The following is a 16,799-nucleotide window of genomic DNA, read 5'->3' on the forward strand; positions in this document are numbered from 1 at the left end:
ATTTCTAGATCGTCGTCCAATCAGTATAATCAGTTGATTTTTCAATGTTCTGTACCACAATATCCAGAATATATATGATCCCTTTGGTGTTCTTGTTGCTCCCCTAATGGAGCGATCGAGTGATGATGGTGGTGCTTGCTTCATACTTGCATGTACATTACTGGAAGTTGATCATACTCTGATCGTGCTTTGAAAATGTCCCATATTGTGAGGCCTACATGCATGCATAGCACATGTAGTTGCTACAAGGATGCGATGTCTATTGGGCATTGATAGAAATACATGTTATATTTAGCTAGATAGAAATACATGCAATAATCTTGTCAGTGCTAAGTGTCGATCGAGATGCATGCGGTATACAGCTCGATCTAGTTATTAACAACTGTTCGTCGTACGTCGTCGAGTCCAATTAACAACTCGATCGACGCGCGGCCATGAAAGGACAAGCCGCGGCGAGGAGTACCGCCAATAGTACGCACGAGTATGACCATATCCTTGGCACTGCTGCAATGGCGACGACGACCCGGCCCGGGCTTGAAAGATACAGCAGCTACCGCGCGCGCGCGCGCGGAACAAGCAGACGCGCGCGACATGCGACGCATCATCCATCCATGGAATCTGTCCATCCAGCTTGTAGCTCACGACCCCCGGTTGGTACAAGCTTCTCCCACACATCTTCAAGCCCGTGTCGCGCTCCCTATATCTCCGCCCTCTTGCGTGAAAAAGCACCCAAATATTTCACAGCCAAAAGCTCAAGTGCTGCCGTGTAGCGTGTTCTTCTTCCTCCATCCTCGATCGTCGCCTAGCTAGCTGCTGGCCATCAGCTAGCTAATTAATAAGCTTTTCTTGACAGATCATTTCGTTCTTGGATCCGTTAATTAGTTGCCTGCCGTCGTCTTCCTTCTTCCTCAAGTGCAACAAGAAACCCCAAGGTTTCTTACAGCTTGCTAAGTATAGTAGCCGGTTTAGCAGGCTAGGCCGCTACTGTTAGGGTTCTCTTCTGCTGTTGTGTGTAGTGTTGAGATCGGTTGGTTGGTATGGAAGGGTCAGGAGGAGGAGGAGGAGGGACGAAGAAGGAGGAGAGCTTGCCGCCAGGGTTCAGGTTCCACCCGACGGACGAGGAGCTCATCACGTACTACCTGCGGCACAAGCTCGCCGACGGCAGCTTCACGGCGAGGGCCATCGCCGAGGTCGACCTCAACAAGTGCGAGCCTTGGGATCTCCCAGGTAATGAACTACGTACACAGATGCATCTGCATATATGACTGAATTTAACTCTCCATTCATCACGAAAAATTAAGCTCTTTCGATCGGTACGTATTCGATGGATTTTAATATATACTCGTGTCTAAGTCCTTAATTATTATATTTAATTAGTTTTCTCTCTACCACATATGTATAGATTCATGCATGTATCATCATAGCTTGTTATTGATGACTTTCTATATAGAGCACAGGTACGTGTAGATGAGGGCATGGTTAATCTCCAAGCATCTATATTACCTATGCCGGAGTTGTCTGATTTTCTTGCACTTTGTGGTGCAAGTTTTTCAAAAGCTAAAAGCCTCAAACTACTACGTGTTCATATATCCTGCAAACACGATCAGACTTTTGGATTTCAAGGTTTCTTTGTTCCTTACGTATTCTGTCCTGTTTAGTCCGAGCTTACTTAGCTACGCAAATAAGATCATCAGCGTGATAATCCATATCATCTTTTGTATTTATGTAGTATGCATGTATGTCCTCTTTTGCCTCTCTCTTATCTCTAATTTGTATCTTTTCTGCAAGAAATTTGACGCTGGTACATGAAAACTTCTAATTGTCATGGTCTTATGTCCTTAGGCACAACTGTTATCGATCTTCAAATTTACTCTTCCACTTTGCAACTATCTAATTAAAAAGTACTTCTAGTGAACAATTGGATATGTCATTTAGTGTTAGGTTAAGAGAGTTTGCATAAGTAACACAAAATTCTAAGGATTTGTATTTTATTTAAAAATCGATGCCAGAAAAAGCTAAACTCGGAGAAAAAGAGTGGTATTTCTTCAGCCTAAGGGACAGGAAGTACCCGACGGGTGTGCGAACAAACCGCGCAACTAATGCTGGCTACTGGAAGACAACAGGGAAGGATAAGGAAATCTACACTGGGCAACTACCAGCCACGCCAGAACTAGTAGGAATGAAGAAAACTCTAGTCTTCTACAAAGGAAGAGCTCCGCGAGGCGAGAAAACCAATTGGGTCATACACGAGTATCGCATGTACTCTAAGTCAGCCCCTAAATCTAACAAGGTATATAAAGTTATAATTTGAAGTTTATGCATGTTTTACAAAATCATATCCAGTGGATTTGATGATAACATACAAAATGTTTTCATTGTTGTAACAGGATGAGTGGGTCGTGTGCCGCGTCTTCGCGAAGACCGCCGGCGCCAAGAAGTACCCGTCCAACAATGCGCTCTCCCGGTCCCACCACCACCCGTACACGCTGGACATGATCCCACCCCTCCTGCCGACCCTGCTCCAGCACGACCCGTTCGCGCGCGGGCACCCGCACCACTACTCGTACATGACCCCCGCCGACCTGGCCGAGCTCGCGCGCTTCGCCCGCGGCACGCCGGGGCTGCACCCGCACATCCAACCGCACCCCGGGACGGCGGCCTACATCAGCCCCGCCGCGGCGGCGCCGTTCACGCTCTCCAGCCTCAACCTCAACCTCGGCGCCTCGCCGCTCCATGCTATGTCGATGGCGATGAGCCAGACGGCGCCGAGCGTTGCCGGCGCTGGCCAGGTGATGGGAAGTGAGCACCAGCAGATGGCGCCGGGGCTCGGCGGCTGCGTGATCGCGGACGGAGGGTTCGGCGCGGACGCGGCGGGGGTGCGGTACCAGAGCTTGGACGTGGAGCAGCTGGTGGAGAGGTACTGGCCGGCCGGTTACCAGGTGTAGTAGCTGTGGAGTGGAGTGCTTGACTGCTTGCAGTGCCAAAGTGCCAAGCAAAATTGTTGGTGTATCATGTAGCAAGAACACGAAGACTTGAGGTGTCTTAATCTAGTGCTTCTTTGTTGTATCATTAGCTGAAAATATCGCTTCTTTTTATTGGTTTTGTTATGCTGTTTAGATTAGTTTGTTGTCTGGCTTGTAGAAATCAGAGATAGGTTGCTTGACCTGACAACATGTGCACCAAAAAAGAAAAGGCTTGGTGAGCTCCTATAGAGCTATAGATATGAAACTGAGGTTCAAACCTAACTTTGAAAACTTTAGATTGTGGTTGATCTTCACGAAACCGTAGGGAGGCCGGCAACGTCAAGTTTCATCCTCGACGAAGAGAGAATGGCAGGGTAGACCGGCTGCCGTGATCTGCCGGAGCACCTGGGAAGCGCCCGTGTAGTCAAATTGGAGAAGCGTCAAGCGTAGATTATTTGGAGCTTGTACATGACTCGACACAACTGAATCAAATGGGCTGCATGATTACACGAACTGGGCTGAATCATGAAAGACGTTCACGGTACAGCATGTAGTGCAGCTACGTTGTAAGTTTCACTGTCGAAAGAAGCGTTTACAGTCGGTGGAAGGTACAACTATAAATGGACAACAAAGCACGAATTACACAAGCTCAAAAACATAAACAAGGCTACAATAAATGAGCACCCACGAATTTAAACTCGTAATCCCTACTCAGAAAGTGCAGATGCAAAACCGCAACTACAACAATGTCCACAAATTGGGGGTAAAAACACAGCTTCTGTGTGTCGACCAACTCGTAGATACGCAGCAAATTTCAGCGATGACCCCGGGTCACCATAGTGTGTATACCATCCAACGAACTCCATGGTCATACTCACGATCTGCATGGTACAAAACCAGATATTACGCCAAAATGCCCTGGAATAACAGTTAGCTCAAAGGTCCAGGCTACTGGAATAAGAACCCCTTTCTAAACTGCATCCATTCCCAGCCCTTTACTTCAAAGCTGTATCAAAATTCATATAATTCAAGTACATGCTTTATTGCTGTATAAGTTAAGAAAATTTAAAACAAGCAAATTGTTCAATTAACAAGAAGTTTCCGAGCCAACAAAAAAAGATGGATCTATATTAGAAAGGAACTAAGGGCCGTACCTTCTGCAACTACAATGTGACACACAGCAGAAAAACCTGAAGTGTTTATCTATGGTCTGTTAGCCTGCATGCCGGCGCTTATGTCTTCGATGGCCATGGTTGGCATTACCATTCCGTGGGGATCTCTTCTGATTCTTGGAGCTATACGCAAATGAGAAGATTGAAATCAAATGGCAAATAAAGTCAATCCTTTAAAGCAATGTACTGTTTCAAGCAACTAAAATTAGCTGAACACTGGAAAAAACAAACACAAACCAGAACGTTTTGACCAGGAGTGTGTACAAAACAAAAACGGGCATAACCAGCAAAGCAGAAGCCTGTAAAGAGAGACAAAACATTAAGACCTTACATATATTTGAACTGGTGAAGCACAGGTTTAACTGATTGTTCAATTGGTGCCTACCAGATACCACACCACCTCTTGAGTTGCAAACTGTTTTGTAAATTCATGTTGGTGAAGGTAATCCAAGATAGTTGCCTCAGCCTGGAAAAGAAAATGGTTGAGATTCTCTCATCCATGGCCGTAGGTCATGAAACCAGAATACACACATTTGATTAAAATAAACTAAAATACTATAACATACATACGACGGTTAACTAAATCTAGTGATGTTTCATCCCTCATAGTAAATGGAAAAACTATTGCAATTTAGCAGTAGTTTAAGATGTATAATTGTACAAAAGACACCAGTCAAAGACCTCAACAATGACTAACAATCAGTATTCTTCCAAAAAAGGAAAATCTTGACCTCAGCACTCTTTTAAAATGAAAAAAAGCTCAAGATCCCATCAATCACTATGCAAAATACATAGAGTGGCTGACCATTACAGCAATGCAAAAGGTAAGTTTTTCCAGCAGAGGAAAAAAAACAATGAAAGCTACATGAAAATAGAGCCGAATATATATAAGGATGTATGAATCAAGATCAACTAAAAACTACACTACATATTCAAACAAGAGATCCAAATTGTGAAAGGAATACAAATAGCCAAATAGGGATAACAGAAGCATAAAATGTGTAGAACAATTGAAAAAGGGACAAAAAATTTGGAATACCTCGGAAAGATATAAGGGGAAAAGGAAATAGCAAATACCTGATGATGATATGTAGTAGCCTTCTCAAGAAATTTTCCATATACATTAACCGCCCTTTTGGTATAAGGCTTCAGGGCAGTTCTAATTTTCTTGACATGTGGTTTAGTGGCCACAGCAACTTGATCAATATAAGGTTTGGATCTCTTCTTTGCTTCCTGAAAAACATAGGGCCAATTGATTATAGATCAATGATTTTGCAGGGCTTCCCAATGAAAAGACTTTATGGCCTACCATAATCAACCAGCTATTCCTATAAAAGTGGCATGGCAAACTGTGAATTCTTGAAAAAGCAGGAGGTGTACCTGCAAGTAGGGATCAGCAACTTCACGTGCATTCACAAGATGAGGTGTGATAAAGTCCCTTGATGCTTGATAAACCTCTACTGATTTTGTTGAGACCATTTGCACATACGGTTCCGCATTTTTCTTCAAGGTAACCAAGTTTTCCCTAGCAACAGGCATCCATTTCTTCAAGAAGGGAAATGCCACTGTTAGTGGATAATGAATAAAGATGCCACAAACTTGCAACATTAAGACACCATATGATATGATATCATATCACACATACCGAGCATTGGTTGTAAATGTGTGCAGTATGATGCATTCTTAAAATTTCAAATAAACTTTATGCTCCTATAAATTTCTTGAACAAAAGATTCACAAACAGGAGACATACCAAGAATTAACCACAAATGCATGCTGACACGACACATCTTGAATGCTTCAAATACACTGTGCTACTACAAATTTCTATAACTACAGATTGAGGACAAGGTAAGAATATTTACCGCCTTAGCAGTTTCCAGATGGGGCTGGACCCATTTCCTTAACTCCACAGATTTTTCTGATGCCTGCAGTTGTTTAGTTCAAGGAGCATAAATGAGCACATAAATTATCTATTTAAATTGGCATTTTCATATTTAAATAAAGAGAACTTTAAGAAAGCTACACGGCACCTTCTGCAATAAACTGTTGACAACAGGTTTCCCATGTTCGTTCCAGTGATTTGACATCATCTCCTGCATGGTAGACAATGAACGTGGTGAGAGAATGTAACAAAGAGGAGGCAGAGTCTTTACGTCCACTTTTACCATTGAGCGAGCTGCATGTGTCACTAACCAAGGTGGCAACCATGCTCCATGAACCTGCCAAAGAATAACAATCAGTATGATGCCTGCCACAATAATCACAAAATAAAAAAGAGACAGGGTAAGGTTCACAGCATGTAGCAGTGAGTAGGATTATGCTCAATTGCTCGTGGTATGCATAGTCATCACCATCAGGATCTAGAAGTTCCTCATAACAATCGCGTGCTCTCGTAACCAAACAAGCTAAGGTTCGGTGAAAAGTGAATACTCCCTCCAGTCATAAATACTTGATGTTTTGGACAAGGTTTGGTTAAACTTTTGAAACTTTGACTATCAATAACTTTTAAAAAATATTTAGTTTGGAAACATGAAAGTCACATGTGTTGATTTGTCTTGAAAACTACTTTCATAATCTCATAAATTTATTGGATTTTATAAATATACTCTAATAAAAAATAGTAGTCAAAGTTGCACATTGGAGATTGTGTCATGTCCAACGTGTCAAGTATTTTTGACTGGAGGGAGTATGTTATTTTATTCAGCCTCATTACAACAACATCTGCGAGCTGGCAAACTAAGTTGCATTTGAAACGTGTTGTTAAGGAATCATTGAAACGCTGCACCAAGATTCAAATAGCTTTATAAGAGTTTTTAACAATGAATTTACATCAACCTGACAAGCACTGATAGGACAGCAGCTGAAGCAATAGAATACATGTTTACCTCTCTCAGCTGTTTCAATTTTGTTGTTGTTTCTAACTGCACCTTCATCAGCTCCTCCTAAAAACATGAGAAACAAAGGTTGAAAAGAAAACATCACATAACATCAGAACATTGTCGCAGTAGTCGGATATATTACAAACCTCAGCAGCTTTAAGAGCAACTTCAGTCTTTTGGATCCTGCGCTTTTGCTCATCGCTTGTCCTCTGGAGCTATTAAGAACAGTATAAAAATGAGAACAATACTCACAAAATAAAATAAGTGACGTAAAGCTATTAAGAACCGTAAGAAAATAAGGGAAGTATTTGCCAAATATAGAAAAGAAAAAAACCATTTTCTTTTTTCTATTCGAAGGGTCTACCCCTGTTTCCACTGAAACTTTTAGAGATGAGCAAAAGAGAAAAAATATACAGGATAATCTAGCTTGCATTTCAACAGGAAATTAGCCTCAAACCAAATTTTTTTTGGCTTCAGAGCTAGATTTTTAGCTCAATAGGGCATGAGGCTCAGCTCTACTTATAATAAATAAGAGGGCATATCATGTGGTGTGCTCTGTCGTACCATGGAACTCTCACAACTGTTCAAACTTTTTATCAATCAGTACCATCACTGAAACTGTGAGAGGAGTTCAATCTTATGTTTTCATGAATTTTGTTTAGTATAATTGCATAGTTGCACTAAAATAAATATGAAGGAAGAAGAAAAACAGAAAAATTTCAAACATCTATCACTCTCTGAAACCGTATACACAAAAAAGGAAAACGCAGAATAGCATATCAAGGAAAGCATACTTGCTGTTTAAGCATAAGAATTCATCATGAGCACTAAATAAAAGCCACAGGAGTGTATCGAGATGTTAAGCAAATGCAAACTTGTCCAATTTTTTTAGTGAAATAGAGGAAAATAGTAGTGTAACAGCAAAGAAGACAACTTGACAACCACAGTTGCATACTTACTTTTTCCAGCTTTGCATTCAGCTCTTGCACCTTCTTCTCTGCATCACCAGCCCTAGCTTCCAGAGCTGCCTTTTTGCTATTTTGTGCTTTAACATCCTTCTTGAGCTTGTCGATCTGGAAGAGGTGAGATCAGAAACCAGTAAACCACAATATCCTATCACACTAACAGTTCATGGAATTCTGCCTTGTCAATTGTCAGTTTGTCACTACCTGCTTCTCAAGCTCAATAGCCCGTGCATTGGCCTTGCTTGCCTGCTCCTCTGCAGCTAAAGACCCCGTCGCCTGTATATGCAGCAGTTAATGGATATAATGACCAAGTAGAAAACCATCCATCAACAATGTAGTCTTTGTCGTTAAATCACCTTGACAGAAGTTATCTCACTCTGCAGAGTAGCTATCCTTTGTGACACCTCCTCGATAACCTTTTTCAGTGTTTCAATTGCATCATCCTTGGTCTTCAACTCCAGAGTCTGCTCCGCAATGCGCGACTCTGCAGGACGAAAACAATCAGGATCCTTTCTAATTATTCAAAATTTTAGGAAGAATCGTGCAGCATTTTGTGATGACTAGAGGTTGGTATGACTTACACTCAGCTACTCAGGCTATTTTACTCAAATTATTTCGCTCTGAAATTGCAAGCCAAAAATGTATCGTACAAAGCATTGCTGCGCTCTAACTTGCTAGGTGAACGTATGGACGGACGAGAAGGGTTTTCCTCGAAATCGCAAGCTATTAGCAGAAACATTTCCCCGACCAACCTGGCCTTCATCGAACTATTCGAAATCAGCTCAAGTTTGAACGCTAATCCAGTGAAGCAGCAACCGATCCATCAGGTAATCGCCAAATCTCACCCCCACCAAGCTCGCCACGCGCATTGTCCCGTTCCCTCGCAACACATTGACCACCAAAAGTCCAAAACCCTAGCGAGTCAACTAAACCCCACGAAAACCAGCAGAACCAAACGAGACAGCCGCAGCAGCAGAACGGCACCGGGCGGAACTGGAACCATGCACACGCGCACGTACCTAAGGCGGAGATCTTCGCCCTGAGCTGGCCCAGCTCGGCGGCCAGCACCGCCGCCTCCTTGGCCCTCGCGCCCGCCGCGATCTCCTCCGCCGCCGGCGCCACGCCCTCCTCTGCCGCGTCCTGCGCCGCCGCCGACCCGGCCGCGAGCGCGACGAGCAGCAGCGCGAGGAAGAGCCGCCCCGGGATCCGCATCGTCACGAGATCAGCAGCGCACGAGATTCCTCGCTCGCTCGCCTCCGCCCGCGCCGAGAGGAGTAACGGGAGACTGCGTGGGGGAAGGGAGGGACGGCGTGCCGGTCGCTCGCCTACCAACTACCCACTACCCAGCCGCGTCGCGCGTCGCCTCGCCTCGCTCCTTCACGTCCCGACTCGCTGTTTCGTCCAAGAGGACGCACGTGAGCGCGGCTGCCTCGGCCTACCTGCCTTGCCGTGGAGAGGACGAGATACGCGGCACGCGGTGGCCGTGCGCCGTGATGGCTGCGCTGTTTGCGTCACTGCTCGGCGGGGCCCATCCGAACTGCTGCGGCCCAGGGAGTTCAATCCATGGACAGACCCGAGGGGGTGTTTGTTCCCGTATCTCCCTCAATCCTGACCTAATAATGAATAAGTAGATTTTTGAAAAAAAACATATTTGTTAGATATAATTATTGTCACAGTCTGGTTCGATACGTGTAAATATATAGTTTTATTTTGACTCGAGAGCAAAACTCAATTTAAATTTTACTCTACAGTTTGATTCGATGAATACAAGTTCTATATCCACTTATATACACAGATCTACTTATCGGTATCACATAATTATTTTAAAAGATCATATGGTTTTAACTCTTGCATTCGCCCATATGATCTTATATTCAGTCAACCAAATATAAACATAGCTCAGCCTGTCTAGACAGATGCGACTAATCAAATAATCTTCTTTTCAACGAATATGACTTCACTCCGATTACTTTTCCTGGAGTTACTTATTTCATACGAAAACTCTTTCGGAACTAGGCCTGTTCAACTATCAGGCCAGCCCAGGCTTTAAAAACCCGACAGAAAACCCACAAGCTCAAGCCAGGCTGAGCCAGACACTGGGCTAGTTTTCTAAGCCTGAGCCCGGCCTAAAATCCACTACGGGCTAAGTCGGGTTTGAGTTTTTTCAAGTCGGATTGGTTTTCCTAGACTTTTTCGAACTTTGAGTCCATTTTTAAGCTCAAGTTTGACCTGAAACCCATTGTGGACTAAAAGAGTCAAGCTCAAGCCTAGCCTATTAACTAGTCAGGTTAGACTATTTCAAGTTAGATCAGATCGAATTTGTCGGACCAAGCTGTTCAGGATTAGACCTGTTCAGAACCAAACACATCCAAATGTTCCCACGTGCGGGCTGGTTGATAGATTATGGCCCATACGCTACAACCCATACGAAAGTTGGGTCGGTGAATAGACCAACACTACCGCATGTAGTACGATGTGATGGTTATTCGTTTTTTATGGTACGTGTCCCGCAGGAAGGTACTACCTATATTTTCTTTTACTTGTTTAGTACATCGATATGATCTCTAACTAACACATTGAAATATTACTTTTGATAATCATTTTTTATAAAATTTAATAAAAATTAGATGATATTAAATTATTTTTTATAATAAATTTACTACTATTATTTTTATATATATTAGTGATAAAAGTTTTTAAATTTAATTACACATTTTAGGACGAACTTTATTTAAGAACTGAGGTAGCAAACGAGAAGCACGCAGCGGTGCCGTCAATGTCTCGCACTCCTCTTTTCCACCTCCTCCACCCGACTCGGCGGCCTCTGCTCCTCCGCCCGTTCCTCGCGACGCCGTCTCCCCAGCAGACCGGAGGGAGGCTCCAAGGAGCCGCTCCTCCTTCACAGGTACCCGCTCAACTCCTGCAGCCAGAGGCAGTGACTAATTTCACTAAGCTGTCTAGATTAAAAAAAAGTGTGGCTGTTAAATCGTTTGATCCTCATGGCCATGCTCTCGTCGTCCCAGACTGACCTGGAAGTGAGAACCTTGATCGGACTGCACGGTGACTTGTGCGGATTTGCGTCCAGCCTAAGTTTCTTGTGTTTGTTAGCTGGTCGGTTGGCTAGTTAGCTCTGCTCGGTCCGTGCAGATGTAATGTGTATGTTCAGTTAATGCTCTTTCTAGTTAGTCATGGGAGGCGCTCTTGATTAAGTTTTTTGCTTGGTTATATTGCGCCTTCTTGGATTTATGACCAAGACAGCTTTGCTTGGTTGTATGGTGCCTTCGCCTTTTGGTGTTGGTGTAATTAGCATTATGCCCACACATGTAATTTCTTCGATTCTGATCAAATTCTAATTTCTTCTGGATTGACATAAGATTGTTTATGCTCGGATGTGCACATTTGGTTGCTCAGTGCAACGCTATTTTTAGAGTGTAGAGTACAGTTGTGACGCCCGTCTCCGCAACTACCGTCATCCGTTTTTCTCCTCCATCTCCTCTCTCTGCCCATGCCGTGCCGCAACTGCCGCCGAAAAAGCCGCCGCACGATCTCCACCCCGCGCCCCTCTCCGCAACCGCTCCTCCCGCCTATATAATCCAAATCAAACCTCCGGACGGGCCTCCTCTCACCACACCGCACCCAAAGCCCCAAATCTCATCGAGTTTCCTCCCCCAGAGCGCCTTCACTCCGTCGCCGAACCTTCCCCGAAGGTTGCCGCCGTCGCCGAGCCGTTGGAGACCGCCCCGACGCGAACTTGCCCCTCAAACGGGTTCGCCGTCGTCTCCTCTCCGCGTTCCGCCGCTCGCCGTCGAAGTCCGGCCACCGGAGCTCAACTCCGGCGACTCTCCGGCCAAGCACCGCCGCACTGAGCCCCGCGCCGCCGACCAGAGGAGGAAGACTCAAGGTGAGCCGTCCGATCTTGCAGCAACGACCACGATTAGATTGCAAAATACCCCTTCGCTAGCCATTCAGATCGCGCCACGTGTCCTCTTTAACCTAGTCAGCTTATGAGAGCCACGTCAGCGCCACGTGTCAGTCGCATCAGCCGAGCCGAGCCGGTCAGCGTCCACGTCAGCGTGATGATGTCATGCTGACGTCATAAATAGGGATTTCTAATTAAAAATAAATCTGTTAATTCTTTTAAATATGTACTTTTGCAATTAGGTCCCTAGACTTTTATGATTTCACAAAACAACCCCTGATAGCCCTGTTATTTTACTTTTAGCCCCCTGAACTTTTAGTTAATTGCGAATAGGTCCCTGGACTTTTACAAATCAGCCCCTAGAATTTTCTGTTTTACAAATTAGCCCTTGTTCTTTTTCAGAAAAGCCCTTGTAGCTTAAAACCCTCATAACTTTTTCATACAAGCTCCGTTTTAGGCGATTCTCGCGCTCCCGCGATCGTAGCAGCGAGTACTTTCCGTTAGTAGGCTTTTTATAGCACCTTGCTTCTGTTTGGTGCACTGTTCTTAGTGTTTCTTTTGTGTTGTTTGTCGGAAGTTCCTGCGATTAGTCGATGACGTTCTGGAACAGTTCGAGTAACTTCAAGATCAAGATTTTGACAACACTGAGCAGCACTTCGGAAGGAGGCAAGTGTCCTTGAACATCTTGCACATATTTTTAGGAATTTATGTTAGTTGTTTACCCTTCATTGCATGCTTGTCTAAATTGGAAACCTATGAATAGGGTTTACTAGCTTTTGTCTGAATATCCTTGTCGTCATTGATGGGTCATGGGAAGAAAATGGTAGATATGCTAGTCGCTGTCCTGGTTGGGTTAGAAGTTAAACTTGATTAGCGATTATGCAACATGAATCGAGTATGGTAATCTTTCGTAGCAACATGAAATAGGGATCCTAACAGGATGGTTGTTATGTGGATGGTGCATGAAGGCGCATTTGTTGTGCCGCACGTTGGGAATGTGTCTGTTCCTGTGTTGGGTCCTAAGGACCGGTTCTTGAAGCCTGTAACCCGGCATAACAGCACAACCATGAGGCCTATATGGGTACGGCCTGGCCAAGTAATTAGTGCCCTTCATATTCTGTACGCACCAATGGACGGTTAAGTGGCACAAGAGGGGGCCTCTGCAGTGGATGGAATCCCTGTTAGTGGTAAAACCTTAGTGGGTGCATATGGATTTGGAGGCGCTTTGTAAATGCCTTGTAGTGAGACCCCGGCTCTACACCCCGGAAGTGTGAAGCAAAACGGGAATCACGACTCGTGGGTAAAGTGTGCAAACTCTGCAGAGTGTGAAACTGATCGATCAGCCGTGCTCACGGTCAAGAGCGGCTTGGACTTCTTCTTGATTAGTTGGGATCAGAGTTCCGGTATGGATGGTCGGGTAACCAGGTAATGGAATTGTCTGGTGAGTTATGGTAGCCGGATATGGAATGTCTGGTGAGCCTGGTAGTCGGATGGAATCCGATAAGCTATTCTTGTTTAAGTTGTGTCTTCATACCTAGTAAATAGGATGCCTGATTCTGGGAGTTGTAGGTTAATGTTGCTTAGTGCAGTAAACCAGTGTCTAACTTTTTCTTGACTTAAGCCCTCATGTCATATTTTCCTACACTTGCGGAGTACGATATGTACTCACACTTGCTATTTCCAAAAATAAATGCTGGTCAGTTGGAGAAGACTACACAGAGATCAATGAAGCTGAAGACTACAATGAAGATGGAGCGTCCTAGGTCGCGTTGCCCCCAGTCGATTGCCTGTGGTGTGCCCTAAAGCTTTCGTTAGAGTTTTCTCGAGTTCTCCCGCTGCTATTCAAAACTCTGGTAATTGTTTCAATAAAGTTGTTTTTGTTCGATATAGAACTGTATATCACTGATATGTCACCGCATGTATGATGAAACTGATCCTGGCATACATGTAGAATACACCTGGTTGTTCTTTTGAAAAACCGGGCGTGACAACAGTGCACGCTGCCCAAGCATCATACGTGCTTAGGCTCACTGTACTTATAGGAAGATAAGGAAGTTCTGTAGTTGCAAAGAGCCATGTTTCTTGGCTAGTTTGACATAAAATTGGCAAACGAATTGATACACGTGATCTTTTACAGTATCACTCTGTTTTTAGGTTACTTATATGAGAAAAGAGAGCTTAAGACCACTTCTTCTCTGAGATGAGAGTGGTAGAAGTATTTCTATTTGTAAATAAATACCTTAAACGTGCATGAGACGCGCCTTCCTCAGGTCCCTTCTGCAAAGGGGATGGATATGAAATTGTCTATTCTTTTGTTTACCCTTTTTTTTTTTGGAAGGGTATTCTTTTGTTTACCATTGATCTGAACATTCTGTTTCTTGATCAGATAGACTATATAAGTAGTCAGTTTGTTCTGCACAACGAAGAATTTGTTTCCCTCCCTGGTTACATCTTCTTCTATAATTTGTAACATTTATATTTCATAGGCATTTGACAGTGAGTGTAGTAATGCTGCCAAGTAAAATGTAATTATTTCGGAGCTAATCTTTGTCATAATCTTTTGGTGCTGGACTAGACATGAAAGCATGTACTCTTATGCTTTGTTCTCTGTTTGTTAGCCTTATGACAGACAGGGGTGATGGACCAATTGGCAGGCTCCTAGAACATCTTCTTGCAGAAATATTCATTCGATTACCAGTCTGCGAGTGGGTTCAAATAGCATGTGTCAACCAGCATTGGGCAAGCATATTTCAAGAAGAATGCTTGTGGCAAACCGCTATTGCAAGGAATTGGCCATCAGCTGGTCTCCAGAAACGTTGGCCTGGGCCAATTCCAAGAGGTTCTGCTAGGAGGTGAGTTTTGTAATCCGGCGTTGTTCTGTCGTCTACATCACATGGTGGTGTATCTACAAATTCCTGATCATTGCATCTGTATCCACTTAAAGAATCTCACAAATGTGGATTTTGATAAATGTCTGAGTTATATTTATATAGTATTAGATTCATATGTCTTTTGGGTTTATTTTAGGCAACTTCACTGTGAGTTGAAATTCACGTAAATAGTTGCAAATAGCTGGCTTCTTCTCCCTTAAAAAGATGAAACAGGAAAAAAGAACTGCCTTCTGCTATGCATACAGCATACTCACTAGATCAGAACTGGGGAGTTGTTTCTCTCTTTGGATATCATCTGAGCATATTGAATATCCAATTAACACTATTTATTGGATCATTTTTAGGAGATTCCAAGCACTATATGTCAGTGAGAACTTAGTCCCATCTAGTGGGGAGATTGATGAGCTTGTTGGTCACACTTATCTCTATTTAAAAGAACAGCTTGAGCGCCCTTCTATGCCTCCTTCCAGCATACTTCATGGCACCATCATTGGTGAGGTTTTCTTTCCAACTTGTTCAAGAGTGAAGTTCTTTTTTTTTTACTAGTTTCAGTGACAGCATTCTTTCAGTGTTGAATGGTCATGTTCAAAATTGCATTCCAAAGATAACAAAATGGAATGAGCTATGAAATAATGTCAAGCACGGGAAATTTTTTATGGAATATGTCTGGCATTATAAGAAAGGGGTAATGTGTGAGTATTGCTGCTTGTGCTTTTAAGAAAATATTTCTCTGCTCCAGTTAAAGTAAGGCTTGATGGATTATTGAGCAAATGAGGTGCTGATGAGCCATATACACCACAGCTCACACTGAGTTAACACTGTTTTCTTCTCTTCTGTACAGATCAATTTATAGCTTGTGGTAAGACAGGAGAAAAGGCCCATGAACTTGCTTCAAAAATATGGCTTGCAGTCATTGACAGCTTGGAAGAAAACCAGCAATCTTTTTTGCTGTTAAAGCACCTTGCGCAAGAAGGAGAAGTAAGAACTAAGTCCTAATTTTGTTTGCATTCTGTTAATACAAAAGAAGTACCCTCGCTTTTGACAAGCCAGTAGAGTGGTCACATTAATTCCTTATTATACCGGTGGTACACAAAAATCCCGAGAAGTACTCAACTCATGCAATGATCTGCTGGCGTCAGAGTAGTTGCATTTTTCATCAGTATCTACTCTGATGCATGGTGATATTCACTGCATGATAGTAAATAAGGCGGAGTATAGAGAACTTAAGGTTGACTTCTTGATATGCTTATATGCATAGTACATCGTTTGCTGAAAAATGGCGTTTCATCTTTTATTTGCAGTTTTTCCTTCCATTTCCGTACTCAAGATCATAAAAGGTACTATGGAGGGTGTTTGACAAACTGTTCACTGACTTTTGTGACTGTTTGAGCCGGGCTGACTACCATGGCGCGCTAGCAACTGCCAAGTCTAGGTTTCAACCAGTACCATCTACATGGTTTAGCCATTAGCACAAGGTTGTGGCTCTTGTTGTGCACTGCACACTGTCATAGATAATGTACCATATTCCAAAGGACATAGTTGGATGCAGAAGAGTGGTAATTTCAATGGATAATTTGTGTATATGTAGCATCTTGACAGGTTCAGGAACATTGAACTGTTGTTTGAAAGGGAAAACTCGTGTTGTTGTAAGTTCCTGAAAATTCATTTATGCAATTCACCGTTTACTCAGTTTCTTCAGCTTTACTGCCCTTTCAGCAAAACCCGGTTTCTACATTTTTCAGCTTCCGATGGAATTTCTGGCTGTTCTCTAACCTGCATCAAGTCAACCTGGAATGTGATATGAAAGTTGCAGTGGACTAGATCTATGTTTTGTTTCTATACAGTTTTCTGGTGAATGATAATCAGTGTACGACCCTGCAGTGTGGAAATCGAAAAGATGAGATGAGGAGCTTTGCCCGGAAAGGAGAGAACAGCACCAGTGGATGGCTCTGAAAGGAGAGAACAGCACCAGTGGATGGCTCGCTCTCCCTCCCTCCCTCTCCCCCT

At 43.4% G+C, this 16,799-nt stretch overlaps 3 protein-coding genes across 6 annotated transcripts; 2 read left to right on the forward strand and 1 right to left on the reverse strand.

Moving 5' to 3' along the window:
• The first annotated feature begins 722 nt into the window (after window positions 1-722).
• On the forward strand, window positions 723-3,080 carry LOC133901565 (NAC domain-containing protein 92-like). Its single transcript, XM_062342916.1, has 3 exons — window positions 723-1,227; window positions 2,010-2,290; window positions 2,388-3,080. Exons 1-3 carry the CDS (start codon window positions 1,038-1,040, stop codon window positions 2,943-2,945), a joined length of 1,029 nt encoding a protein of 342 aa, XP_062198900.1. The 5' UTR covers window positions 723-1,037; the 3' UTR covers window positions 2,946-3,080.
• A 424-nt stretch (window positions 3,081-3,504) lies between these two features.
• On the reverse strand, window positions 3,505-9,410 carry LOC133901564 (uncharacterized). Of its 4 annotated transcripts, none has more exons than XM_062342913.1 (15): window positions 9,002-9,409; window positions 8,339-8,466; window positions 8,187-8,258; window positions 7,977-8,090; window positions 7,164-7,226; window positions 7,024-7,080; window positions 6,304-6,357; window positions 6,169-6,231; window positions 6,001-6,063; window positions 5,516-5,680; window positions 5,213-5,368; window positions 4,521-4,601; window positions 4,373-4,434; window positions 4,118-4,258; window positions 3,505-3,844 (listed from the first exon to the last, which is right to left on the reverse strand). In XM_062342913.1, the coding sequence occupies exons 1-14, from the start codon at window positions 9,192-9,194 to the stop codon at window positions 4,177-4,179; spliced, it is 1,353 nt and encodes a 450-aa protein (XP_062198897.1). In that variant the 5' UTR covers window positions 9,195-9,409; the 3' UTR covers window positions 3,505-3,844; window positions 4,118-4,176. The 4 variants fall into 4 exon arrangements, with proteins under 4 accessions (XP_062198897.1, XP_062198896.1, XP_062198899.1 ...); XM_062342912.1 differs by having other exon boundaries at window positions 7,164-7,232; window positions 9,002-9,407; XM_062342915.1 differs by lacking the exons at window positions 4,373-4,434; window positions 4,521-4,601 and having other exon boundaries at window positions 7,164-7,232; window positions 9,002-9,410.
• Window positions 9,411-10,751: 1,341 nt separating this feature from the next.
• Window positions 10,752-16,496, forward strand: LOC133902525 (uncharacterized). Its single transcript, XM_062344141.1, has 5 exons — window positions 10,752-10,887; window positions 14,520-14,753; window positions 15,137-15,285; window positions 15,634-15,770; window positions 16,094-16,496. The coding sequence occupies exons 2-5, from the start codon at window positions 14,524-14,526 to the stop codon at window positions 16,124-16,126; spliced, it is 549 nt and encodes a 182-aa protein (XP_062200125.1). The 5' UTR covers window positions 10,752-10,887; window positions 14,520-14,523; the 3' UTR covers window positions 16,127-16,496.
• Window positions 16,497-16,799: the final 303 nt, after the last annotated feature.

The sequence above is a fragment of the Phragmites australis genome, chromosome 20 (assembly GCF_958298935.1).
Source record: "Phragmites australis chromosome 20, lpPhrAust1.1, whole genome shotgun sequence".
Classification (NCBI taxonomy): Eukaryota; Viridiplantae; Streptophyta; class Magnoliopsida; order Poales; family Poaceae; genus Phragmites; species Phragmites australis.

Coding starts and splice junctions, on each gene's coding strand:
- LOC133901565 (XM_062342916.1), top strand. CDS start 1,038: ATGGAAGGGTCAGGAGGAGGAGGAGGAGGGACGAAGAAGGAGGAGAGC. Junction 1,228..2,009: donor CGAGCCTTGGGATCTCCCAG/GTAATGAACTAC, acceptor AATCGATGCCAG/AAAAAGCTAAACTCGGAGAA. Junction 2,291..2,387: donor CAGCCCCTAAATCTAACAAG/GTATATAAAGTT, acceptor TTGTTGTAACAG/GATGAGTGGGTCGTGTGCCG.
- LOC133901564 (XM_062342912.1), bottom strand. CDS start 9,194: ATGCGGATCCCGGGGCGGCTCTTCCTCGCGCTGCTGCTCGTCGCGCTC. Junction 7,233..7,976: donor TGAATGCAAAGCTGGAAAAA/GTAAGTATGCAA, acceptor TGTTCTTAATAG/CTCCAGAGGACAAGCGATGA. Junction 7,081..7,163: donor TTGCTCTTAAAGCTGCTGAG/GTTTGTAATATA, acceptor TCATGTTTTTAG/GAGGAGCTGATGAAGGTGCA.
- LOC133902525 (XM_062344141.1), top strand. CDS start 14,524: ATGACAGACAGGGGTGATGGACCAATTGGCAGGCTCCTAGAACATCTT. Junction 15,286..15,633: donor ACTTCATGGCACCATCATTG/GTGAGGTTTTCT, acceptor TCTTCTGTACAG/ATCAATTTATAGCTTGTGGT. Junction 15,771..16,093: donor ACCTTGCGCAAGAAGGAGAA/GTAAGAACTAAG, acceptor TTTTATTTGCAG/TTTTTCCTTCCATTTCCGTA.